Source organism: Alligator mississippiensis, chromosome 3 (assembly GCF_030867095.1).
Source record: "Alligator mississippiensis isolate rAllMis1 chromosome 3, rAllMis1, whole genome shotgun sequence".
NCBI classification, from domain to species: Eukaryota; Metazoa; Chordata; order Crocodylia; family Alligatoridae; genus Alligator; species Alligator mississippiensis.
In genome coordinates, this window is record NC_081826.1 from 14185532 (window position 1) to 14212450 (window position 26919).

The following is a 26919-nucleotide window of genomic DNA, read 5'->3' on the forward strand; positions in this document are numbered from 1 at the left end:
CATTCATTCCTGCCTGTGGCAGGGGGTCAGGCTGGATGATCTGTTCAGGTCCCTCCTGACCCTAGCTACAATGAAACTCTGAAACTATGACACAAGTTTGGCTTTCAGAACTTTGGGGTGGAGTTTCCCAGAAACCCCAGTACCTATCTCCTTGAAACTTGGCAAACTTCATGCTCTCAGCAGAGGCTACCATCCCTGCAAGGTTCATCTGAATCAGCCAAAAGACAACAAAGTTATAGATATTTCATCGATTCCCTATTATACCATCTGGCCAAATCTCCAAATCTTTTCCGAATCGATTTGGACGCTCCGAAAGCTTCCCGTGATTTGATTCAGATCCATAGACTCAGCCTCCGAATCATCTGAATCATCTCCAAATCCGAATCATGATCCAAAGCTTTGCACAGCCCTAATAAATACATTAATGATCAGGAGGTGCCCAAGTATCCTGGAAGTGGGGACAATAAAAGTACCTCAGACAAACGGATGCATGTTCACAATCGTATCACTAATGCCAATTTTTATTTAGATCCTTACAGTGAACCCATCTGGATGTTAGTAAGAGTCAATAATATTCTCTAACCAGTTGCAGAGATAGAATTTGATATACAGCACTTTTCATTTTCAAAATGGTGCCTAAACCTATCAACAGACTTTCACAGAACTGCTATGAGACAGGCAGCTGTGGTCATTCCCTTGCTACAGAAGATATAACTTTGACAAAGAGGTTAAGAGACCCAAGGTCCTTATTCTGAACCAGGGTTCATGCCAGCAAAGCCCACTATAGACACCTTTCCAAATTCAGTGAAGTTGTATAGAGCTAGGCTCAGTTACAACACAGATCTATTGCAGTATCAGAATCCATATTTTCATGAGTATCCAATAATATGGATGAAGCAACTTTAGCCATCCAGGCTGAGATGCTACGGACCTCGTTTTTAGAAAGACAGAGTACTCGCAATAGGGAACAATTGGTGTTCTACATCTCTGAAGCAGGCCCTGCCTGGTGACTAAAATTGAAGGCATCCAAAATTAGTGGACATTTGTGAAACTTTGAGGCTTAAATTTTCAAAACCTGAGGCCCAAACTCCACACCCATTATATGTGTATAGGAGTGAAGACAGGCAATTACACACAAACAGAGTTTAGAATAAGAAAATCTATGGACTTACTTCCCGTGAACACTTGTCCTCCCAGACTGAAAGAAAACTTCTTGTCTTTTTCATCACAGTTCACACCTTTACATATCCCATCTGTTCCAGGTATGGAGGTTTGACTCCAGTCATTTGTATTGCAGATGAGTACATCAGGGTAGCTCATCAGTCCACATAGGATAGTACCTGGAGTCAAATGATGAGAATTTTGGATCCTTAAAATAAGATATCTAAATTCATACACAAGCCCACTTCTTGGAGCTGGGTGCCCACTAATGTCAAACACCAACAACAATGCTAGGTACTCCACAGGAGGTCAAGGGTATGTCACTATAGACTATCACATAGCATAGACATTTTTTAACATTTTGGGCAAGTGAAATGATCAGACTAACTCAGTGGAGGACAACATTTTTGGCAGGCGTACCACAAGGCAAGTCCTCCATCCTCCCCAAGTGCTACTTTGATCCCCTTCCCCATCCCAATCTGTTACTCTGCTTTCTGCTTCCTGCCGGATCTGTTACTCTGCTTTCTGCTCCTTACCTGATCTGATATGTTCTCTGGTCCCTGCTGCCTGCCACACAGAGGCTGCTCATGTCACTTGTGGCCCACATCCCTGGGCTAATTTATTTTGCCTTTTGTCAGCACAGGCAGAGAGAAACAGTTCCTGCCTTAGACATCTTGCAGCCTTTTGGGCCTTGACCCAGCAGACCACTTCAGTTTTTCTTTAAAAGTTTTGCTGGACTTGTGCCTGATTTAAGTCAGGTTAGGACTCAGTCTTCCCCTGAGTCATAATATGAGTCAGTGGCAAAACTAAGCTTAAAACAACCCATGAGGTCTGGCGCTCAATCCACTACTATAACATCTATTCACATTGTACTCTTGCTTTGTAACTGCTGTCATGACTCGGACATTTATGTGGTCTTAAAAGCCTTTCTGGCATTTACTGTATGTAAAGAATCCTAACAAATGCTGTAATTTTTTAAACAAAATAGCACCCACATATTTCTGGGCATGCCTGTAAAACAGACTAAACTAGAGCCAGTCAGATTTTCTCGCTGATTTGGTTTTTCATCAGAAAAGTCCAAATAATCCAAACCTAAAGTCTACATGGGAAAATACCAGCATCCACAAACCTCTCACTGGGAAAGTTTTATTCTTAAACCCAGGAATTCCTTGGTCAAAACTGGATAGAACAAGAAAAGACACATCTCAGAATAGCCACAAAGCTGTTTTCAGTGCCCTCATCTGGGATGTTTTAGACTCATATGCCTGCCTGAGTACAAGCAGACTTGAGAATAGACTTGAGCCTGGACCTCTTGCTTCCTATCAAGCTATTAGCTATTGTCTTCCTCATCTTTTGTGCAAAACTTTCAAAAAGGGCTTGGTTTCATCCTGACAGTGATGAGGAGTGGGAAAATGTTTGACATCTCATAAAACTCTGTAAGATGGAAAATACATTTCCCAGTGAGCTTTATACTAAACAGAAATGGGATCATTAGCTTCATTAGAATTGCAACAAAGCGACGCAGTAGCTGGTAAGTAAGGCTCATTATGCTGCTGCCCTGTTGCCTGGATCATAACAGAACACTGTCCTCTGTTCTTCATCATTATTCAGGATTTTAAAATCAGATGAGCCAAAAGCCTAAGCAATGAAACATGTGATGAAATTTAATTTAGGAAACAGAAATTAAAAACAAACATCAGGGTAGCAATCCAGAAAGGGAGGAAATATAGGCATACTGCATAAATACAAATGTAAGTATTTTAAGAGGAGTTGGAAATGTCAAAGTTACATGCAAAATGTGGGGGGAAAATAGTCCTGGTAAAGATACTCTCGACTAATTGTCCTTCATCAGTAGCTCAGACTTTGTGTGCAACATACACAACTCTTTCACAAGAATTACACTTACCAGAAAAACAGCACCTAAAAGGCTAGCCAACATTCCTCTTAAAACTATTTTCACATATTTTTTCACAGTACACTAACATTTTTCCATATTTAGAGCACAAGGAAAAATATATCCAAAGACTTGCAAAGCCCTGAACTTTCACATGAAGATTATAAAATATGCATTTAACTCAAGAAGGAAGTCTCATACTTTCTAATAAATACCTGGGTGCTAAATGAAGCCAATATCCTCCATGACATTATCTGGATAATCAATGATGGGAAAGTAGGGTTTGGCATGTGAGAAGGGGAAGGAGGAGTGTGAGGGGTTATGTCCTGGCAGGCCTCTCAAGAGCACTGGGGAGGCAGATATGGAGACTGCCCACTGAAGGTAGAAAATAAGGAGCAAGCCAACATGAGGAAAGCTGGCACCATCTGAACCTTGCTTGATGAATTGAGGGGTGGGGGTGTTTGTTTTTGATGTGCAAGGCTAGAATTATTTTTTAACTATATATATATATATGCACAAGGTAAATTATGTATAATGCAGATGAATGAAGAGAAGGAAGGAAAGATGGAAGAGGGGCAAGAACTCAATGGATGTGGACAAGGCAAGGGAAGACGCAGCATGCAGGGAAGGGCAGTCAAGAATGTTTCTACCATTTCAATGACCTCTGAAACACCAGTTGGACATTTTACACTAGCTCCTGCCTCGCAGCACCAGCAGATTCCACTTTGACGCCAGAGCCTGACCATCTAAACCCTAATCTGACAGAAAGCCCAGCTAAACGTGTCCTTCTCCTATTGTGTATAAAAAAATGAAATCAGATTATATTTGGAACATACTTTTCCTATTACATTTTTTCCCTATGAATTAACAAGTATTCACTTCTGTCCAAGTTATTGGCAAGCCTTATTTTTGTGCAAAGCATTTAAAAGATATAAACTATACAGAGGTTCACATTAGTGTCCAATATTAGACATTCCTGCTTGGCTTCACATATAGCCCACATAACAGGGTGAGATTGATTCCCATAGGGAACTCTATGGACAGGCCTCGATAACACTTGAGTCCCACAGGTGCCTGCTGGCCTCCCACACTGGAATGAACTCAATGCAGTGGTTTACTTTGCTAAAATCCACTGTGACACTGGAGTGCTTTTCTACCATCACAGCTTGAACACTGCTACCTCCATGAAGTGTCATCTGGCTCAGGATGAAGCCATCACAGCAAGGATCCTGGCTGCAGGCCTGACGGCAGAGGAGATGAACATCCGTCAAAGATGTACTAGCTGCCGAGAGAACCATAGAGCTGTATATGCCTGAAAATACATTCTGAAAATCAGTCATCTCAAAGGTCTTGAGGCCGGATGTGGTGAATTCTTGTCCTGTGAAGAGAGGCGAAAAAGAAAGGCATGTTCCAAAGAGTGCAAGAGGGAAAGAAATAGTCTTGGCATAGCTATGGATCAGAGCTGGCTGGAAGTTTTATAACAAAAATCCAATCAAAGTAAAATCTTCCTGGACTTGATGTTTCATTACAAACCTGAAACTCATTATGAATTTGTCAGCTGGTCTTCAGACTTCAGTTTGTCGCGATATTAAAAATGCCTGGTTGATACAGGGATACCAATGTGCTATACCACCAAAGTGCTTACAGTGCAGACAGCTGTACTGACAAAGCTGCACTTCATATTTGTACAACAACGTGCTCTGCTGCACTTTAACTGCAATCATTTTATACACGTACATATATACATATTGCTGCACTTTAACTGAAATCATATATATGTATACACACACACACGCTTTGTATATGAATAGTCAATATAACCGCTGCTATACTCAGCTCTCAAACTTCTCACAGATGCTGAATTCACCATCCAGTGCACGGTGTCAAGGGCCTGCAGCAAGGCAGCAGCCTTTGACTTCAAGAGGGCCAACTTCAACGAGTTGAGGAGATTAGTAGGAGAAGCACTGGGGTCCTGGAGAGTTGGGGAATTGGGTGTCCAAGATGAGTGGTTGTTCCTTAAGGAGACTATCCTCTGAGCCCAAGGAGTGACAGTCCCAATGAGAATCAAAAGGGGGAAAAGAGTGCTCAAAAGGCCCCCTGGCTCACCAAAGGCATTCAGGAAAGCCTGAAAGCCAAAAAAAAGGCGTACATCCAGAGGAAGGGAGGGGCTATCACCAAAAAGGAGTATACCTCCATCACTCGAGTCTGTAGGGGGGGGGTGGTCAGGAAAGCTAAGGCAGACATGGAACTAGGGCTAGCATCAAGGACAACAAAAAGTCCTTTTTTAAATACATAAGGAGTATGAAGAAAGCACCAGGTAATGTGGGGCCCCTGTGGGATACGCTTGGCAATCTGGTGGTTGCATCACAAGAAAAGGAAGACCTTTTTAACAATTTCTTTGCCTCCATTTTTTTGTGCAGGGACTGGGACTCTCCCACTGAGATTCAGGATGGATGCAGGACAGACTCTGCCAGGCCAAGGGTCAGGGAAGACCAAATTAGGGAACTTCTGTAAGGGTTGGACGTGTTCAACTCAGCAAATCCAGATGCTCTCCACCACCGGGTGCTGAGGGAATTGGCAGGGGTTATCAAGGGGCCCCTGGCATAGCTTTACAAGCATTCATGGTGCTCTGGCCAGGTGCCGGATGACTGGAAGAAGGCCAATGTGGTCCCCATCTTCAAAAAGAGAGGAGGGAGGACCCAGGCAACTATAGGCCCGTTAGTCTTACTTCGATCCTGAGGAAGCTCTTTGAGAAGATTATCCAGGAGCACATCTGGAAAGGACCAGCAGCGGGGATGATGCTCAGGGGCAACCAACATGGGTTCATTAGAGGCAGGTCCTGTCAGACCAACCTCGTGGCCTTCTATGACCAGGTCACCAAATCCTTAGATGCAGGGGTAGCAGTGGATGTAGTCTTTCTGAACTTCAGGAAGGCCTTTGACACTGTCTCTCACCCCATTCTCATTAAAAAGCTAGGCGACTGTGGCATTGATGCCTACACAGTCAGATGGGTTGCAAATAGGCTGAGGGGCCGCATCCAGAGAGTGGTGGTGGACGGGTCATATTTGACCTGGAGGGACGTGGGCAGTGGGGTCCCCCAGGGCTCAGTCCTTGGGCCCGCACTGTTTAATCTCTTTATTAGCGACTTGGATGAGGGGGTGAAAAACTCCTTGTTCAAATTCGCTGATGACACCAAGATTTGGGGCATGGTGGGCATGCTAGAAGGGAGGGACAGGATACAACTGGACCTGAACAGGTTACAGAGGTGGGCAAATGAGAATAGGATGGGATTCAATACTGACAAACGCAGGGTGCTGCACTTAGGCAGTAAGAACCAGCAGCAGATCTACAGGCTGGAGAACTCCCTTCATAGATTCATAGAAGTAGGGTTGGAAGGGATCTTGTAGATCATCAGGTCCAGCCCCCCTGCCATGGGCAGGAGAGAAAACCGGGCTCAAATGACCCCAGCCAGGTAGACGTCAAGTCTCCTCTTAAAGGAGGACAGGATAGGAGGCTTGGAAGTTGGTTCCAGATCCTAGCTGCCCTGACTGTGACTGTGCCTTCAGATGTCCAGTCTAAACCTACTCTCCAACAACTTGTGGCTGTTATTCCTTGTTACCCCAGGGGGCTCTAGGGGAAACAAGGTCTCTCCCAAACCCTGCTCATACCCCTTAGTGAGTTTATAGACCACCACCAGGTCCCCCTTCAGCCTTCTCTTGTGAAGGCTGAACAGGTTCAGGTCTTGTAGCCTCTCCTCATAGGGCCTGCGCTGCTGTCCCCAGATCATGCAGGTGGCCCTCCTCTGGACCCTCTCCATGCTGTCCAAATCCCTCCTCAAGTGCAGCACCCAGAACTGAACACAGTACTCCAGCCTGACCTGACCTTGGCCCTGCTTGAGATACATGACAATGTACAGTTAGCCCTACTGACTGACCTCGCATTGTTGGCCCATGTTCATCTTTGAGTCAATAATGACTCTAAGATCTCTTTGCCACAGTGGCCCCAAGAAGGGAGTTTCCCAGCTTAAGTGTGCTACTGGTTCCTATTGCCCAAGTGCAGCACCCTGCACTTGTCAGTATTGAACAAGGATTTTTCTCTGTTACCTCACTCACCCCACATCACCGCAGCTGGGACTTGAACTCAGATCTCCCACGTGGTAGGCAGAAACTCTACCACACAACCATCAGCCCTTCTCGAAAGCACAGTGGCAGAAAGAGATCTTGGAGTCATTATTGATTCCAAAATGAACTTAGGCCACCAATGTGACGACGCAGTAGGGAAGGCCAACCGCACCTTGTCATGCATCCACAGATGCATCACAAGCAGGTGCAAGGAGGTGATGATCCCCCTCTACGCAACACTGGTCAGGTCGCAGTTGGAGTACTGCCTCCAGTTCTGGGTGCTGCGCTTCAGGAGGGATGTGGACAGCATCGAGAGGGTGCAAAGGAGGGCCACTCGCATGATCCAGGGACAGCAGGGCAGGTCCTATGAGGAGAGGCTATGGGACCTGAACCTGTTCAGCCTCCACAAGAGAAGGCTGAGAGGGGACCTGGTGACCATTTACAAACTTACCAGGGTGGACCAGCGGGGAATGTGAGAGACCTTGCTCACCCAAGCATGTCCCAGAGTAACAAGGAATAACGGCCACAAGTTGTTTGAGAGTAGATTCAGGCTGGACATTAGAAGACACTACTTCACAGTCAGGGTGGCTAGGATCTGGGACCAACTTCCAAGGGAAGTGGTACTGGCTCCTACCCTGGGGGTCTTTAAGAGGAGGCTAGATAATCACATAGCTGGGGTCATATGAGCCCAGTTCTCTCTCCTGCCCAGGGCAGGGGGTCAGACTTGATGATCTACTTAGGTCCCTTCCAACCCTACATCTATGAATCTATGAAGCTCAGTATCATTGGTCAGCAATCATGTGCTCTGTGAAATAACTATGTAATCAGAAGCCTATAAGATAGATTTACGCCTCAGGTTCATGGTGAGAGTATGAAACCCTAAAAAGATAGAAACATCTACTAAGTTTCAGATGAGAAATTAGTTTTGAGAAACCTAGGCTCATTTGATGGCTTCTGTTATGGGACAAATGAAACCTGTGGAAACGGAGGTTTTTGACACACATCTGGTAAAATCCTGCCATATCAGTTATTTTGTTTTGAGCTCTGGAGTTGGAGAAAACCCTAACCTCAAGAAGTGAGAAGCCACATGACTGAAAAACACAAAAGAAACAGAGCAGTGTGAAGGGATGAAAGGTAACTTGATTTTAATAGGATTTATTTAAGTGCAATGCAGCTATTTAAGGAGCAACAAAGCTCTCGTTGAGAGCAATGGTAAGACAATTTAGTGCAAAATGACTGAAAACAATCAAACAACATACATGTTGGTCTGTAATAAGTTACGGTAAGTTTAGTTCTACCACAGACCTGATGAAATGGTTTATGGTTTATCAGCAGGGATCCTAGTTTTCTCTGATAAAAAAAATCCTCAATTTTCAGATTTAAAAAGTAACCCCAAATCCACAATTTTCCTTGATTAAATGAAACACCACTATATGTATATATCTATATATTAGTGGTGTTTAATTTTAATCACAGAAAAATGTGGATTTTGGGTTACTTTTTTAATCTAAAAATTGGGGATTTTTATTTATTTATTTTTTTTCTAAGCAGAGAAAATCAGGATCCCTGCTTATCAGATACAGGACTTTTAGTTGTAGGCCCCAACATTTTACTATGATTAAAAAAAATGGAAGTACTAAATCTAATCCAGCTAAAAATATTATCATGATAGCAAATATATTTTGATGGGTTTTATTTTGATTCTGGCCAGAAGTGTTGAAAAATGGGGGAGTGCCTGATAATCCAAAACCGAAAGATTATAAACTGAAAGTAAAACTGAGCAGCCTAGTACTTCTACCAAGGTCAAATAAACTAGCAGATTTTTTAAATGGGCACAAAGGGTGAAAAGTAAATATGATTTTTTTCAATTTATTTAACTTGAATGACTTCCAGCTTTAAGGGGAAAGAAAATTAAGGCAATTTCCATTTTAAAGAAAGTCTTTAAAATGTTGAGACAGGTTTTTGCGATTAATAAAAAAGGCAGAAATTCTGGCCCAAAGTAAAGATGAACATTTTGGCTTTTTAAATACAGTATAGAAAGATACAGACATCAGAGTGAAGACTCCAGCTGATCAATGCCTTGCTGTTCTCATTTGCTCCCTCCTGCCACCCTCACACTCATTAAAACACTACAGCTGCAAGGACCAATGATGAAATACTATCACAAGAACTTAATGTCCCATAAAATCCTACTCAGTCACTCAAGCTCCTTATATGTACTCACACTACAAGAAAATAACTAATGGCTTAAAAAACCATTATTCCTTATTTCTAGGAGACTGACAAAGATGGAGAGACTTACTGGGGATAGCACAATACTATTCAGTGCTTGACCCTGAAATAAATTATGCCTTCAGATCCAATTAATCTCAAGCAGATTCTCCATAGAGAGTTAAAATATAACTATCCAAAGAATTACAAATTCAGATTTTTGCTTGTTTTGGCAGTTAAGCTATCATCTCATGCATGTTACATACCTTTTTTCAGGTATATGGCCACTTCATCCTTCTCTTGGTTTCTGATTTTAAGTAGGCAGCTAAGATGAGCAATACTAGAAGCAGCAGAGTTTCCCAAAGCACCTTGCATCTGAGAAGGATAAACACACACTCTCAATGCCTTTTAATTCACAGCAAGGAAAAGATTAGGTTGCATCAGGTTCGGACACAGGCATGGGTAAACTGGCCTGGACAGAAAGGGGACCCAAAAATGGTGAAATTAATAATAATCATCATTATATATGGTGAAGGGGGGCCCGATACTAAAAGTTCACCCAGGGCCACCAGGAGACTAGGTATAGTGCTGGGTTGCATTTTCCATTTTTAGATGGAAGCTGAGAAAGATGATATGGTAATTACTAGGGCTGTGCGGAGCTTCTGGTCGTGATTCGATTCAGAGGAGATTTGACCCAATTCAGTAGCTGAATCTCCGAAATCGAAATGAATCAGGGGACCAATTAAAAGGTCCAAATCAATTCAAAGCTCTCCAAATCTTCGGAAAAGATTCCGAGAGCTTTGATGATTTGGGCAGTCCCCAGTGGCTGCAGCAGGGAGCTGCAGCCAACTCTGAGCTGGTAAGTACTAGGGGCTGGGGGAGGGGACCATGGGGGGACCCCTGCCAGCCCCCAGCCCCTGCCTGCTCCCCCAGCACCCACAACCCCCACCCACTCCCCCAGTTCCCCCATGGCTGCTCCGCCCACCCCAGCTCCCGGCCCTTTAAAGAAAAGCCCTGGTGCTCACTGGGTGCTACTGGGCAGGGGAGCAATCCCTGCTGCCCCCCCCCCCACTGCCCTATGCTGCATGGGGTGGCTCTGCCACGAGCCCCCTGATACCTCCCCACTCCCCCCCCCCCCCACTGGCTGCCCCGCTGGCCATGGCTCCAGCCCTTTAAGAAAACAAACAAACAAACAAACAAAAAAAACAGAGAAAAGCCCCAGGACTCACCGCTCCTGCAGCAGCCTCAGGGAGCTCGTGGGAGAGCCCCCCACGCAGCATGGGGCAGTGGAGGGCAGCAGGGATCACCCCCCCCCACCCAGCAGCACCCACTGAGTCAGGGCTTTTTAACAAGCGCTGGGAACTGGGGCAAGCGGGGCAGCCATTGCCAGGCTGTGGGGAGGAATGGACCTGGCTGATTTGGAGATTCGGCAGCAGCCAAATCTCCGAATCAGATTCAGCCAAAGCAATTCAGGACAGTGATTCAAATCAACTAACTGAATCACTGTCTCCCAAATTGGCCAAATCCGAAGTGAATACTAGCCGCTTTGCACAGGCATAGTAATTCGTACTCATGTCATAACAGCCCCAAATCCACAAGCCCATAGTTCTGCTATCTGTTCAGAGCCCTGCAGGCTGGGTTAGTGAATGCTACCTTGTTGCTTTGGAAATCATAGTAGTTTTGTAAGTAGGGAACTACCAAAGGTAAGTGGCAAAACACCCATGAAATGGATGAGGAGATGGTAACTAAAACCGTAATTTGCTTCAGCAGCATTTTTGAAAAATGGGAATTTGTGATGGATGTGGGTAAAGCTGCAGTGAAGGAACACATGGGAGCAAATACCTTCCAGGAAAAGGCAGGGTGATTAGCCTTTTTCTATGTTCATCAGTGGCAAACACTGCATGAAAGTGTGAGAATAGCCAGGCCACATTCTGTTCTTCCCCCATCTCCCCTCTCCTTCCTCACCCTCTTCTTTTCCCATGTTTTGCACTGAAATCATTCACTCCACCTTATATGCTGTCCTATGCTGTCCTTTCACAGCATCTGATGAAATGAACTTGAGTTCACAAAAGCTTTTGCTCCATATATATCTTATTTAGCTAGAATATATGATGTATATCTACCTTGACTTGTCCCTGACTGCCACTGACTCACCATGACACCTTGGGCATGTTGATTCATCTTATTCCCTGTTTTAGTGTCACTGTGTTACAACAAGGATAAAATATTAATCACCGCAGGGATGCGGAAATTACGTAGGAATTACTAGCATAATGCAACAGCCAACATGTCCAGAAGTAAACCAGTGATTCAAAAATAACTAGCTATTTTGGATGCCCACATTCATACTCTTAAAAAGACACATTGCAGAATGTGAGCTGCTGGCACTTTCTAAAACTCAACGTTAAGATGTTCAACTAAAAGGCAAATTATCCAAAATCACATTTGGAAAGTCTGAACCATAGCATCTTTGCTCATCCATCAACACTTCACCAGCATTATACATGAGCCCACTGACTAGGAAAACCAGTAAATGCCTTGTCGTTTTATCTAAATGAGGTCTAAAATGGGATCTCAGGCACCCTCCCGGTTATTAGTAGCAAGAACATTGTTTTTACCAGTCCAGATGTTGTACAGTTGAAATTGGTTTCAACAGCTCTGTATAGTTCACACAGCACTTTAGAGCCTGTAGTAGATACTGTGACAAAACTGCATGATTCTTCTTGCACACAGTCTGAAAGCATAAATATATATATATATAATTACACAATTCTGTGCATTTGCAGCTGGGCAATGCATGGAGGGATTTGTGGTGAAATCAAAGTAGGTCCTGAGTATAATGGCAACCCTGAGTGGTGCTTCCTAAGTCAGTGGGACTATCCAGGTGGGAAAAGGGAGGGTGTTGACTGTTAGTGACTGGTGACTCTTGGATCTAATCTTAGCTTTGACTTGCCTTTTTTTTTTTAATACAGGTTTTTAAGTAGGGTCAGAGTGCTGTTGTTGCCATGATGGTCTGGGAAATGTATTGGAGGAAAGAATTTTTTGTGATATCTTCTATTGGACAACTGTACCTGTCCCTCATGTCCAGCCAGACCTGTGGAAGAGCATTTGATGCTTGAAAGCTTGTCCAGCATCTCTCCCAATTATACAGTTTGTCCACTGAAAGATATCCCAGAAAATCCTTGCCTCTCGCACAGGTTTTTAAATCAGTTTTGTTAACTGGTACAAAGGTGTGGACACATTTAAATCAGCTTACATCTGGTTTATAATTAGCTTCAGTTGGTAACGCCAGTTTAAACTGGTTTCATTCTTCAGACAGGGCTTTGCAACAATGTACAGAACAGTAGTTAAATAAGTTTTAAAACATCTGGTAAATAAAATCAGTACAGTTTGTAGGAGAAACAGGAGCTGCCACTCAATCAAATCTCTAGCCAGCTTGGTATCCTTCCTCTTACAGTGCCCAGTTCCTAAAATCTATATAACCTAGTAGCCTATCTCCAAAAGTGTCTGGTGCCAAAAGCATCATAAAGGGGTGCAAGAGACCTAAAAGACAGTTACAGGATAATCTGAACTCAGAAAAACGCATTACCACAAAGCAGACCAGTTTCCAGTGCAAATGAGGGATTTAACAAAAACAAAGGGTGCCTACACTTTTGGAAGGCATACCAGTGTTGACCTGTCTTATGCAATATGATGAAAGAAAACATGTTCCCAGAAAAAAGACCTCCCCCTCCCCTGATATACCAGGAAAGTGACCAAAAGCTGGTATCATTTGCTCATGGCATATCTGCTGCTGAACAGCCAGACAGGTAAAGCTTATCTAAGAGTATAGCAGTAAATTTAGTGCGTGGAAATAATCATCTTTGGCAGCCGCAAGCGAAGGCTGCACACATTCAGCCACCTCTCACCTGAAATACACTGCCAGAAAGGACTCTGAAGGTCTCCTTGGACTGTCTTAGATCGAAAAACTTCAGCATCCTCCATGCTGTAGATAATTTTGGATGTAGGGACTCTCTCAAACTTTCTGAGCACTGAAACACAGACAGGGTGGTCAGCTCTTGCACTGGTGATTTCCACCAGTTACACTTACAGTTGCCAGGGAAACACAAGACAGACTTCATTGAAAAAAGAAAACTCAGGAGGGCAGAAAAAGAGTTCATTGGTCAAATGAATAAACAACATCTATCAGTGGGTTTTCCATGAAACGTAATCATATTCAGGAAAATGTCTGTAGACAATCTACAACAGAGCACTGAGTGCTCAAGACCAAACCTCTCTGTATCATGAGTGGCAATTGGGCAAGAAAAGTATAGCCTTACTTTTAAATTTGCAGGGTTACCCAAGACTAAGCTATACCTGTGGATAAGCTGCTATTTTAATGTTTGGATGACTAGGGGATAGTGGGCTAAGGACTTAACTTATAAGGTTATTAAGCTGATATGTCATTGTACCAAGTGTACATAGGATCTGGTACCATAAAGTCATATATTTCATGGCTCCCTATACAGTATTGAAGAGACAACCCCTGGGCATTCTTTTGCTCATGTGCACACAGATGTTGTGGCAATGGACAGCCCAAGGGACGGGTCAATGGCAATGAGAGGAGCATGTTTCCCAAGGCCCACCCAGGAAATGCAGATTAACACCATTGCTGGTGCTTCCATAACACCATTGCTGGTCCTTCCATAAGTGGACGTGCTGAAGGCAGAGCAAGAGGATGAGGGACATACCCAGAGTTGTTCTGACATTAGCACTAAAACAAACCAACCAACCCCGGGGTGAACTCTTTAAGTATTAAGTATCTATATTAGATGGAAAGAAACAGGAAGAACATACCCCAGGTTAAAAACTATTTTAATCACAGAGGATCGGCCCCACTACCCTTGAGCAACTGTGACTTTCATCTATTTAAGATTCTTACCAGGCACTGCTAGATGATATAGCATCTCAAAAAGATGAGCTATTAAAACCACACCTTGCCACAGAAACTTGGATAACTGATCTACAGATTACTCCTTTAGGCTGGACATGGAGCCATCGCTATCAAACACCTTCCCTGTTGACTGTTGTTGACAGATGGTAAAGAATGAATTGGAGGGGAGCTAGGTTCTCCCTCCAAACGTAGGTCAGGGAACTCCCTGCTCTATACATAAATGGCCAGAGACCATAGAGCTGTCACTTCATCATTTTTCAGAGTTACTAATTCAATTTTAAACTATTTTAAAAGATTTTGAAATGAACCCATTGACAGCTTCCCTTCAAGTCTTCTCAGGTTTCATTGCAGTCAAGCTAAATTTAGTCTCATATGTAAATGGGAAATTTTGGAAAGAAAAAAAAGGAAGAGACACACCATTTTTAAAAATTTCCTCCAACAAAATGCAATCCTAAAATAAAACCTCGCTATCATCTTTGTATGGTTTAAAGTCATTATGTGCCCAGCATCAGTAATTCAGTTGCATTGTTTTCTTTTCTCCCAGGGAAACACAGGGTCCAAACCACTTGCTAAGCCATCTTGCTAAAAACTATATCCCAGAAGTCATCCCCAGCAGATGGGAAGTTCTGAGGTAGTGGAAACCAGAATGTGGAAAGCTCTATGGAAATAACAGAGCTTTATTTATTAATACATCTAATTCATAGATTCATAGATGCTAGGGTCGTAAGAGACCTCAACAGATCATTGAGTTCGACCCACTGCCTAGGCAGGAAAGAGTGCTGGGGTCAGATGACCCCAGCCAGATAACTATCCAGGTGTCTCTTAAAGACCCCCAAGGTAGGGAAGAGCACCACCTCCCTTGGAAACCTACTCCAAATTTTGGCCACCCTTACCAAGAAGAAGTTTTCCCTGATATCTAGCCTAAATCTGCTCTCTTATATTAAAATACAATGAGGTACTTGGTAATAGGTAATGAAGTAATAGTGTTCATAGAAGAAAAGAAACCAGTATGTTTTAAAGGCCAGATCCAGTTATGCATGCAGCTGCTTAAGCAGGACTTAGGCAAAATTTAGTCCCAATGAGTGATTTAAAAACTTGAGTTCCACTGAGTGATTTAAACTGACCCTGTTCTGTAAGCCACAAAACTCAGGAAGCACTTAAGTTCATGCCATGCTTCCGTTTTGGGCTGAAAAGTGCCCCAGGCACATACATGTGGCCTTCTGAGAATGCCCAGAAGCAATCCAGTTCCATCGCCTGGATGCCTGACATCCACCCATGTCGTTATGATCCAGATTGGGGCTGGCAAATTGTATGAGTCCCTGAAGAATGACTTTGTAGCCTACAGGTTAAGGCAGTTCCTTGGGCTTGGGGGGATCCCATTTCCAGATGCTGCTTCCAAGGTTATTTCTGTTTTATCACCAATGATTATCTAATGCAACTCCAGAACCCAGGTCTCCCCCACTCTCATCAGGGTGCCATTACCACTAGGGTGCGGACGAAAGCCTGTTCCCCTTCTGGCTCTTGTCTAGTTTGATACTCTATGGCCCAGCTTCAACAAGAGGAGTGGAGGGTGCTTAGGTCACACCACTGTTTTTATATGGCCCCTAGACACCCAACCCTGGTCAACCTGGATGACCCTCCTGTCACAGGCAACCTAAGATGTAGACATTCCAGTGCTTAAGTGCAGGCACCTAAGTGACCAAACTGACCATAAACCATTGGATATGGTCAATTTTAAAGTGTAACGATTAGCTAGTTTTACTCATTTGTTTTGATGCAATTATAAAGACACAGGGACAAAGACACAAAGAGCAAATTCATTGTCATTAAGAACTGAACAGAGCACAAAGTTGGAAAGGAAGAAATATTTTCTCTTGGAATATTGCTAAGAGTAAGACCCTGAGGCCACGTAGCAGGGAGGAGCCAGATTTCAGGTCCAAGAGGTTTAAATTATGGTACAGTTTGGATGCCAGTTACTCTGTGGCCTGGAGAAAGTGAACCTTGTGGAAGGACTGGTAGTGACACCAACAGGTCTTTCCCTCTGAGTTTACTACCAAATGGCACAGACCCTCTGATGGTGTAAATCAGGAGTAGCATTGAATTCTGACCCATAGTGTCCACCTGTGTCTGTAAAAGCATTGGCAATAAAGGCTGAATGGGTAGGGGAAGGGTGCACTAATTTTGCATCATCAGCCAGTTGCCCTGACCTCTTTCTCCAGTTGGCCAAGGGCAGCTGAAGGCAGGTGTTACCAGATGCTCCTCGGGGTATAAGCATGGACCCAGGGTTGGTCTCTGCCCCTACGATAATGCATAGGGATGGATGCAAATTGCCACTGCATGCCAGGTTGGAGCTGGCATCCAAAAGGAGAATCTTGTGCTCAGAAATTTCTAGAAAAACTACAAGATGATAGCCCAGGATCCATTTTCAAAACACTCATGTGTCCTCTTAAATCAAAACAGCCAACACTAATCAGAAACAAATGTTTGTTGTTGTCAGAGATGAGTCGGCAGGTGCTTTTGATAAAACTGTCATTTCTGCTTGGAAAGAACACGGGTGAGCCAAATATATAGCACAAAAAACCATTTTGCTTAAGTTCAGCTGCAGAGAGGGTTGAAAGATAGGGAATACGGGGGAGGACGTTCTTCCTTTCTAAAGCAGGATTCCAAAACCTTCCTGAGTATAAGTCAAATGCTGTCTATTCAAAGAGACAGGCTAAATAAGTGTTGTAACCTGGCGTGGCTAAAAAGAGGGGAGGTAAGTTCTCCCTCCAAGAGTAGGTCCCTCCAGAACAGGGAAGATGCAGAGAGACAGACAGCTCTTTTCATGAAAAAAGGAAAGAAACATTTTGTTCATAAAAATTAAAAATTAAATGAACTTTTTTATCCAGTTACATTTTAAAGTTTTAAATTGAACTCTTAAGAAGAGTTCTCCATTTTCTTTCCCTGACTAAGAAAGGAAAAGTAAAATATTGAGAGAAAAACCGATGCACACGTGCATATACATACACCCCTCTTTAAAACTTACCATCTACTTCCCAATTTTTTCAAATAAATGTATTTACTTTTTTTCCTAGAAACGTTAAAAAAAAAGGAAAATTTGTTCTGCTCAAAAAGATATTTTAGTCCAAAAGTATTCAAAAAACCCTGCTTTTAAAGAAGCTGATCAGTAAATGAATGACACTGAATGAAAACATAACTACAGTACTGAACTGTGCGTTACAGGTCCTATCTTGATAGCAGCAGATTATCGTTCATTCAAATGAAAAGAATCAGTGCTTTTGGAGAAGGAGGATTTGGATACCAACTTCTGTGATTTGCACAGCTTTTGTTGTAACAACACATGCTGGTATAGTTAGAAAAACTGGTGAGGGAGGAAAAAGTAAGTAGTGCTATATGTATTTTTTCTTTTTTTCTTTACTTCAAAATCTCTTAACATTTAAAATACTGTTGAAATTTCAAATAGTTCTGTTGAACTGTTTTTGTGAAAATGATCTTGACATTTTAAAGGATTTATTTCTATTTTGAAATGTCAAGACTTTGAAATGAAAACAGAGAGATTTCTTGTAGTGGTATTGCATGGGGACTGTTCTTCATATTGGTTACTGACCCCTCCTGGCTGGAGTTTGAAGATCTGCAGTAACAACACCTAGATCCCTGTCTAAGTATGTGCAAGGCTTGCACATTAAATAAAAAAAGAAAACCAGCCTTTCTGGGTAAAGAGAAATGCCCCAAACACCAAGAAGAGGGAGGCCAATATTTCCTGTTCAAGTCCCTGGTATAGCTTATCCTGTGACCATAAAACCTCCATGCACACAACTCCATCTCTGTAGACTGTCCTGTCAGTTTGCTTCACTCATCGTAGTCTGACACTGCATGCAAGACCTCTCTCAAAATACATTGCCCCATCAATGATGCTATGCTGCCACTTTTTAAGCAGAGATCCCCACTGTATTCTGATGACATAACGAAGCCCTACCCCCACTGAATTACAGGGTTAAACAACAGCTTTGGATGAGGGGGAGGTAGAAGCTTTCCCAACTCACTGCAAGCACGTTCTGGATGGTTTGACGGTTGATTTCCTGTAGTCATTAAAATCTGCTTGCATATGCTGCAATTAGATTGTTGTAAACCTTCTTTTTCCCATCCTGTTTGCAGATTTTTTTAATGGATTGTCTCCTACCCATCTGTTTTCCTTCATTCATGTATGAGATTCCTGTTCTACTGCTCTGGGTGCTGCAGCAGTAAATTAGTGTCCAGGCACTTAACCATCAGTTGCAATGAGCTTTTAAAAATATTATTATTTTTTAATTTCTTGCTGTTTAACATCACAGGTTAGATCATTACAGGTTAAAAGTTTATTCACGCTGGAGTCGGGATCCCCAACCTACATTGAGCTACTTACAGACTAAGGTACTACATAATGCAAGCACAAATTATGTTGCTAAGCAGTGACCATAGATTCATTTGTTAATCACAGTAGTTTCTGGTCATCTCTATGAGTATTTCTTATATTATGGAGCCCATCTCTATGCACCCTTCTTGCTAGTCCTTACCATATACTGCAATGACTCCACTGAGAACAAAGCTGGAACATAGAAAAAAAAGTGTCAAATTACCCAAGAGTGCATATCAACCTATTTCCAAGAGTGCATTATCAACCTCTCTTTTCAGCAAATCCTTTCTTCAATGTAGCAAGGAAGAATGTGGAGTAAGGAAAAGTTAAGCATTACTGGAAAGTGAATTCCTGCAGCTTCGCAGACCTATCTATTGTTAAACATCAGTCTTTATGTAATGAAGTGCCACCAGCATGGGATCAAGCACGTGCAATTATTTTCTATGCCTACCTAGGCATTGAGAATCTGTAAGCAGGTCATCTGTTTCGGTCCAGCCCAGCCTCGTTCCAAGATTGTCAACACAGAATGATTTCTTAGTGATGGGATCTTGCTGGGAAGGTCTATACTGGCCCTCCTCATCACACTGTAAACTCTGCCTGTTCTGCTGACAATCTGTGATGCCTGTCCCAAGTCAATGGAAAGAAAAGAGTTGGATTACTGTATCACTTGCTTCCAGTGCATGTGCTTGACAAAGACCTTCTAGAATGAAAAAGAGCCTTTTCTGCCTGGAAGGGGGGCTCTCACATGCATTGAACAGATGGCATTTCTTAACTGAAGCCCTGAGATTTTAAATTATTATGACATATTATTGTTATTTGTATTACTGAAATGCCTAGAAGGGCTAATGACTCCATTATGCCAAGTGCTTTGGCCAAAAAAAAATGATAAAAAATGATCTCTATCCAGAACTTACCATCTGTATGTGATGGATTTCTGGTTCCCGTAAGGTCTTTCAACAAAAAGGGGAGAATTCCTCATAAAAGGAACTCTGTTTTCATAAGTGTACGTGCAGTCCCTAGTCCAATGAGGCCTTGTAATGATGTATTACTGAAATGCTGTATTAATGAAAGTAGCAGCAGTAAGGAACAATAAGATCCACTAAACCAATCTGCTGCTGCTATTTTCCCGTTGCTCTTGAAGAAACAAGCCCTCATTGCTGCTCTTCAACTGTAAAGAACTTTGTTTTTGGTTGAAAGTGCTTTTCCAAGAGCTAATTGGAAATTTTAAGGATTAAAAAGTCCTGTCTACTCCACAGAGAAGAAATATAAAATGACAGTCAAGATCTCACTCTTCACTTGGCCCCCCGGCTAAGTGAATTGTCAACACTTTTTAAGAAACGACACAGCTAGCAGAAAAATCTATCAGGAAAAGAGAAGAAATCCAAATGCATGCAGAGTATAAGTCACCTGTTGGCCTGCAGAAGCCTCTGAAAATAGCATAAGTAGGCGTTAAACAGTGCATTAATTTTGCTCTGGCCCACTGTACTATGGGAAAGTAGATCCATATATCTAAAATCCTTTTATTTTTTTCATTATTATAAATCAGTGGGTGCATCTATACAAGATACTTACTGCACATTAGCCTAATAATGTTGCGCAGTTGTGTTTCATGACAAAAACAGTACTAATTGCCTATTGCACAGTGTTATAAGGCTAATGCACAGTAAGCATCACTAAATAACTGCATCAGTGCTACTGTGCAGTAACTTTAGGTACTGCGCATTTAGTTAATACTTTATTAAGGAAGTACTAAACTAAATGTGTAGTATCTAAGGCACATTAATGAACGTGTAGATGTGCCCACTAAGTTGGAAAGCACTGTGCATTCGTGTCAAAACCTGCAAGTCACCTCTTGGATAGCCAAAATTTTGAATGAACTGATGGCTGGATATAAAGGAGTTATGCTCTGAGGTAACAGTACTACCCAAAAGGATGAATGGATTAAACACCCCACTTCCTATATCTATAGACTCTTTTGCGAGAGAAGGTTTTGAGCAAGTGGTTCATCTAGGAGGCCAATCTAATACCAGACTCCTCTGAAAAATCTCTGTGAAGTTTTTCCACCCTCACATGTGTCTGGGAGTAAAGCTGATTTTATCACTACTTGGAAAGTATTTTTGACCCTGCCGCCAGGGAAAAATAAAAGTTGGCACCTATCCAATGTGCCTCCAGAAAACCGAGGTACATAGAGCAGTTTCATACCATGGTGGCAGAGGCAGCCTGGGGATAAATGCTGGTGCCACTAGGTCCAACTTCCCCACGTGTTGAACTGGGAAGCAACTGCAGCAGAACCGGCATGCCCGCCTCATTGGGTTCATCTAATAACCCTAATGCAGGCAAGAACACCAGCTCCTGCTGCAGCCCTATCCACTCCAGTCCCACATATACCTCCTGGAAACAGAGGCATGAGGGACAGTTTCACAGGGCAACCACACTAGCAGCAGAGACATCTATTTCCAGGTTGCCATGCTGCCTCCACGGTCAGATGAAACTGCCTTGCATCTCTGTTTCCAGGAGACGTATATGGCGCCGGACCAGGAAGAGCTGTGTCTCCCTGTCTTAGGCTCATCACATAGGCCTTAAGCAAGTGTGGGCTGCGCACAATGCATGTGGGGCATTTTTACCTGGTGGTGGGGATGCCACAAGTGACTATGCCTGGGTTGAGAAGCAGTGAGGTCAGCTGAGGCAACACAAACAGTGGTTTTTCAACTCGGGGGGGCTGCCAAATACAAAAATGTTACGCAAGGTGGCCCTGACTTAAAACATTGAAAACTACTGCTTTCAAGGCTCGCAACAGGTACAAAAAGTCAGTCTTCAGTCGAATGGTTGTAGCACTTACAGTGATCAGCTGTGAAAGCTCCAGTGGAGACGGTAGTTTTGCCCAAGGGACACTTGATGCAGGAGGGACTTCCAGTCTGCGACTGATAGGACCCGTGAGGACATGGAGTGCATTCGCCATTCTGGAAGTAGCTTCCCGGCGGACAGACAACTGGAAAGGAAATAGACTTATTATGTCTATGGAATACTATGTCTATAGACTTACTATGTCTACGGACATCCATATGCATATGTATTCAAATAAAACCCATTAATGAAACCAATCTGGTGGATCTTTCCATTGGCTCTGGATGACTTTGGAACAAGACCTTAACATGCATGCGTGTTTCTAGGAAAGGTTTTTGTTCCATTTAAAATATTTACTGGAACCCTCCATTAAGTAGAGAGCGTCAGCCACGCTCTTAATTCAGATGAGGGTAAAGGAGGCTCTCAAATCAAAGTATATTGTACTCTGGCCAAATCCACATGCAGGCCAAACCAAGCGTGACTTTTGTGGATCTCATTGTTTTGCAACAAGAGCACTCCACTGTGGGGGCAGACCATGAAATTCAACACTAGCTTCCGACCGAAAAATGAAAATTCATTTTAATAGAAACTCAGAGGCTACCTAGCGGAAGGACATCATGCGGTAATGTTTCCATCCCAAATGTCTGGTAATGAAATCACAGGTAGGTAGGTCCAAGCAGGACAGCAAATGTTGGATTAAAGAAAACTAATCGTATACATGACAACTGGAAAACAAACAGATTTCTCCCTATAGGCTAATAATACCTCTCCGAGTTCAGCATTTCAGAACAAACCAAGAGCAACATTTCCAGCTGACATGCTGTGTGTTACAAAGATGATTCATTGTCTTCTCACTAGTCACGTAAGACGATTTTCCTTTTGGGTCATTCAGACCAGCATCACCAGTACAGATGAGACCCAGATACATTTACAGGACAGTATGTTTACATGCAATTTCACAGCTGCCTTCCAGATGCAGATTTCCTTCAAAAATGATCAAATGTGTATTTTGGAACAATGACAACGTGTAAAATTTCACCTCTTCTCTTTCCTGGTACATTGGCAACTACTTCAGCTTGTACCAAAGAGTAACTCTTGTGGAAACCTGGCCATTACCATTACAAACCCATAGGGTGAAAATGTTGTGTTTATATCTGATCAGCCAAAACACTGCAGTGTAAATTAGTTTAACTTACTGGAATGCTTCAATGATGATAAACTAGAATGATAGATAGTCTGAAAATGACCATCCTCCTCCATTCCTCACCACATTTGTCATGTTGCAGCGAGAGAGCCTGGGGTCACAGACAGTGGTGGGATGAGAGGATTATTTCCAAATAGGCAACAAAGCAACCACAGTAGGCACAGCACATATCTAAAACCAATTGAGAAACCACAAAATTCTGGAGGAGACAGGACACTCATTTCTCAAGTATATCTGTCCAAAATACCAAACCATATATTCCATTTTTAAGAGGGTTTCCAACAGATGCAGATACCGATTCCAAAGAAGCTCAGCAGAAGAGATGATATTTTCCTTACTGATGAAACAAAGAATATGTGAACTATTGGAGGGCAGAAAACAAGGGATAAGGAAGAGATGCATTGAAGTGCATAAAGCTTATAAAGAGAAAACAAGCTTTTCAGAGCACTCTTCTCTCTTCTCCTAGAGCCTTACATCCTACACATATAAACATCTTGCCTCTGCACTTGTTGCCTTTCTTTGCTTCTTGCTTTTGGTAAGGAGGGGAAATGGTGCAGGGGGGAAAGTTGCAAAGATGAAGTTATCGTGACTGGGTGGTTTCCAAAATATAGGTCCTAATTCAACCACAGGTGATGTCAGTGCAAGGATTTGGAGCTGGAACATTACCACCTGCATTATGCATTACAGAAGATTACATTAAATTGTTGTAACAGTGTCTTTCAAGACATAAATTTACATAAATTAACCAGTCTGGAAGTTACAGAGCTGGACCCAAATTCCATACCCTTAAAATTGGACAACCCTAAATGGCTTGGATTCAACATTTCTGTTTATGGGGTTTGAAATCTGGTCTTGTTCCAGCTCCTCTCCAGCTAAGATTCTCATGTACAAGCGGCACAGATTTCTCAGCATGCAGGCCCAGGCTCTGAGTGTCTTATTGGAGGAGAACAAATTTGACCCACACCCAGCAGTGCTCAGGCCAAAGTACGGGACCCACCAACCTTCCCCCCCAGGACCAGACCACTACGGAACAATCGTCAGGGATGAGAAATCAAGTTCCACTTAGAGAAGAACTGGGGATGGGATGCGAGGGAAAGACTATGGATAACAGCTGGAGGAAAGCTCCTTTAAGTGTGTAACATACCATCCTGGTGCTCAGATCCTCAAAATTGGGAGATAAAAGAGTTAGGGTTAAACTGACTACAAAAGCAGGTTTGACGTACAAACTCACTTGTGAATTGAGCGCTTATTTTTGGATCGGGCTCTTCTCTGTTCGACGTAATTCCAAGACAAATTACAGAATGCTCCAAAGGACAAGGGGAACTAGCATAAACTCACATTACATACAAGGATCTCTCATAAACAATCCTCATTAAAGACTTCTGATTCTTCTCCTGAATTTAAAAACTTTTTCCAAGTGCACAAAGCCACTTGCTAGATGCATTTGCGTGTCCCTAGCACCTTTGCCTACGCAAGAGATTTCTCCTGGCATCTGCATTTAAACAACATAAAAGCCTGCTTGCTGAGCCTCAGCGAAAGTGCTCCCACCACCATTTTCAAATGTGCAAGACGCTGAATACATGAGATTCCGGTTTGAACGCTCCAGCAGCAGCGTTCCCACTAAGCTGCGTGGCGTGCACAGGCACACCTGGCAGCGCGGCATGAGCGCGCGGGCGCAGTCGCACCCATCGCTCGACTTAGAGGAAACGCTGTCCAGCAGACTCAATTGATCAAGTCTGCTCCGACATGTTCTAAGCAGAACGCATCAGAGCATGTGTATAGGCACCCCCAGACCTCACAATGTGCATAAAACACAATGCATACTTAAGTCACTCAATGTAATGATCAAACAAAGAAATGTAGAGAGGAGTAAACTAGCATATAGCAAACACTAGCAAAGGAATAGCTGTCTTCCAGCCAGGAAAACACACTGTTATAGCACTGTCATGAACTCAAACCTGAAGCAACAGATGACCAAAAGAAAACCACAACAGAGGTGGAAAGGCAGATTGCTGCAGAGATTATGTCTCTAAAAGGAATACGCAAAGCACAACACATTGCTGAGACCACCAGAATGGCTGGCTGTCATTAACAGCTATCCAAACCACTCTCCAGCAAGGGGAAAATGTCATTGGACAAGGGAAAGAACACAAGTAATCAAATAAATAAGCTCAGTCTGGAAAAATATTTTGTAGCTCAAAAATGAACCAAGACAGGAAAGGAAAAAGAACAAAGGCAATTGTCTCTCACTCTAGTTCTGCCTACCATGTAAAGGTAAATCTACTGAGGGCTCGCATTAGTAAAGGCTGCAAACCTGGTCCAACATGGTGTTTTGTTCCCCTCAAAAGAACTCTATGTAATAAATTAGTGTCATTACCCTATTTTTATGTGGATAAACTGACTTTCCCCAAGGTACGTCTTTGAGGAAAAACACTTTCCAATACACTCATTCACTCCACGTTCCCTGTGCCAACACCACATTAGTGTCAATGGTGTTAGAGGAACTCCAGATCACAAGTAATTTTGAGGAACCAATGACAAACATAGGTCCCATAGAGGGAGACTAAGTGACTTATTCAAGGTTGCATGGGATAGCAGTTGCTGGGCAGACTCTAGGCTAACACCTTTGCCACTGCACCATCCTTCCTCCCCACTACTAATTACAATAGAAGCCATTCAAACTAATTCCATTTAGTGTAGAAGCTAGCTGAAAGAGCAACGCATAATGTATTTCTGATGATGTCATTTGGTAGGCTTTGTAAGATGGCTGTATAAAGTCCAGTCCACAAAAGTTGACAAAAAAATGTTACTGAATAACAACGAATTGTTTAATTAGCACTGCAATACATTGGGATATAGAGATGGTTAGGGGAATACAGTTTGCAGCACCAGTTATTAAAAGTTGCAACTATATGTTGGATGCTCCATGAAAACTATATGAGGGGTTTTCTAGTCCATTTCTTATTACTACCTTATACTGCTGCTGCCTATGATGAGATCATGCTCTTTATCACGTTGTTTAAAGATATGAAACAGTTTTGCTGACTGACAAGGACAAACAGGCCGGGGGGGTTCACAAGTACTCATCGGGATCATTGCTGGAAGGATGGGAGGAGGCCTTGCGGAAAGAAGCCCTAAGTAGCAGCCAGCTCAAGAAGGAGCTAGGACTGAGCGCAGCTGAAAATAGCTAAATTGGAAATAACAGCAAACATTTGGAAAATGCCATTTTACACTGTGCACATCCTGATGTGTGTCAATGGGGTGACCACCCAGCCACTGCTAAGTCAGATCTTGGCTCCTGTCTCCGTTCATTTTTAACAGGAGTGAATTAACTGGCGATTAATGTGAGATAGTTAGCGTGATGGAAAGAGTGGACCACCCTCCCAGTGTTTGTTTAAAGCAACAAGTGGTTTGTCTTAGAGATTACCCTTGTGTAAACCACAAACATTTATAGCTGGAAACAAATGCTTGCAAAGTGTGCCTATTAGCCTCTAATGCCTTGCCTTTACTTGAAAAAATGATGCAATCCTTAAGTCCATGGGTGCAGAGAGAAGTAATTTGAAACACTGCCAAGTGAGACTGGCTTGGACATGCATCAAAAGGGTATTGTTCAACCTTAGGACACACATGCAGCCCCTGTGGCATCCCCTGGCTGGAACTTTTCAGAAGTGCTGCATCGCATGCAATCATGGCTCTGGACAGCAAGAGGAGGCAGCAGGCAGCTCCGGCTCCACCCCACAGGGAGGAGAGGTAGAAGGGAAGGGAAAACTCAGAGTCTAGGCAGGGCACCAAATCCTCTGCACCTCTCCTCTAGAGAGGATTGGACTTGAAAGGCCTGGCTTGGGGGGGAATCTGGGAGTTGGCAGCTGGGTGATGATAAGGCTGGCTCCAACTCCAGGAGGCCATCTCCAGGTCTAGCTTGGCTCCAGCAGCAAAGGAACAGCAATTCAGACAAAATCTCTGTGCACAAGTTACAAAAAGTGAAACACTTCAAAATAGTGGCTTGTTTCAAGAGAGACTCTTTTACAACACTGGAAAAGGCATATACATGCGTCTACTTGGCCATTTGAAATGCTTCACTTGTTACTTCTGTGTGCACCCCATGTTAACCAATACGTGATAACTAACATGAGGTACACTCCTAGCAAAGATAAGGCA

General features: G+C 43.0%; 1 protein-coding gene across 1 annotated transcript in view; it reads right to left on the reverse strand.

The window, feature by feature from the left end:
• Positions 1 to 26919, reverse strand: part of TG (thyroglobulin) — a 213670-nt gene that overhangs the window by 130526 nt on the left and 56225 nt on the right. Inside the window, exons 21-27 of the mRNA XM_059723466.1 lie at positions 21553 to 21702; positions 19165 to 19335; positions 13296 to 13418; positions 12006 to 12121; positions 9654 to 9762; positions 4236 to 4433; positions 1173 to 1340 (exon numbers count right to left, since the gene is read on the reverse strand). Coding sequence (XP_059579449.1) covers positions 1173 to 1340; positions 4236 to 4433; positions 9654 to 9762; positions 12006 to 12121; positions 13296 to 13418; positions 19165 to 19335; positions 21553 to 21702 — 1035 coding nt within the window. The remainder of the gene's footprint in view (positions 1 to 1172; positions 1341 to 4235; positions 4434 to 9653; positions 9763 to 12005; positions 12122 to 13295; positions 13419 to 19164; positions 19336 to 21552; positions 21703 to 26919) is intronic.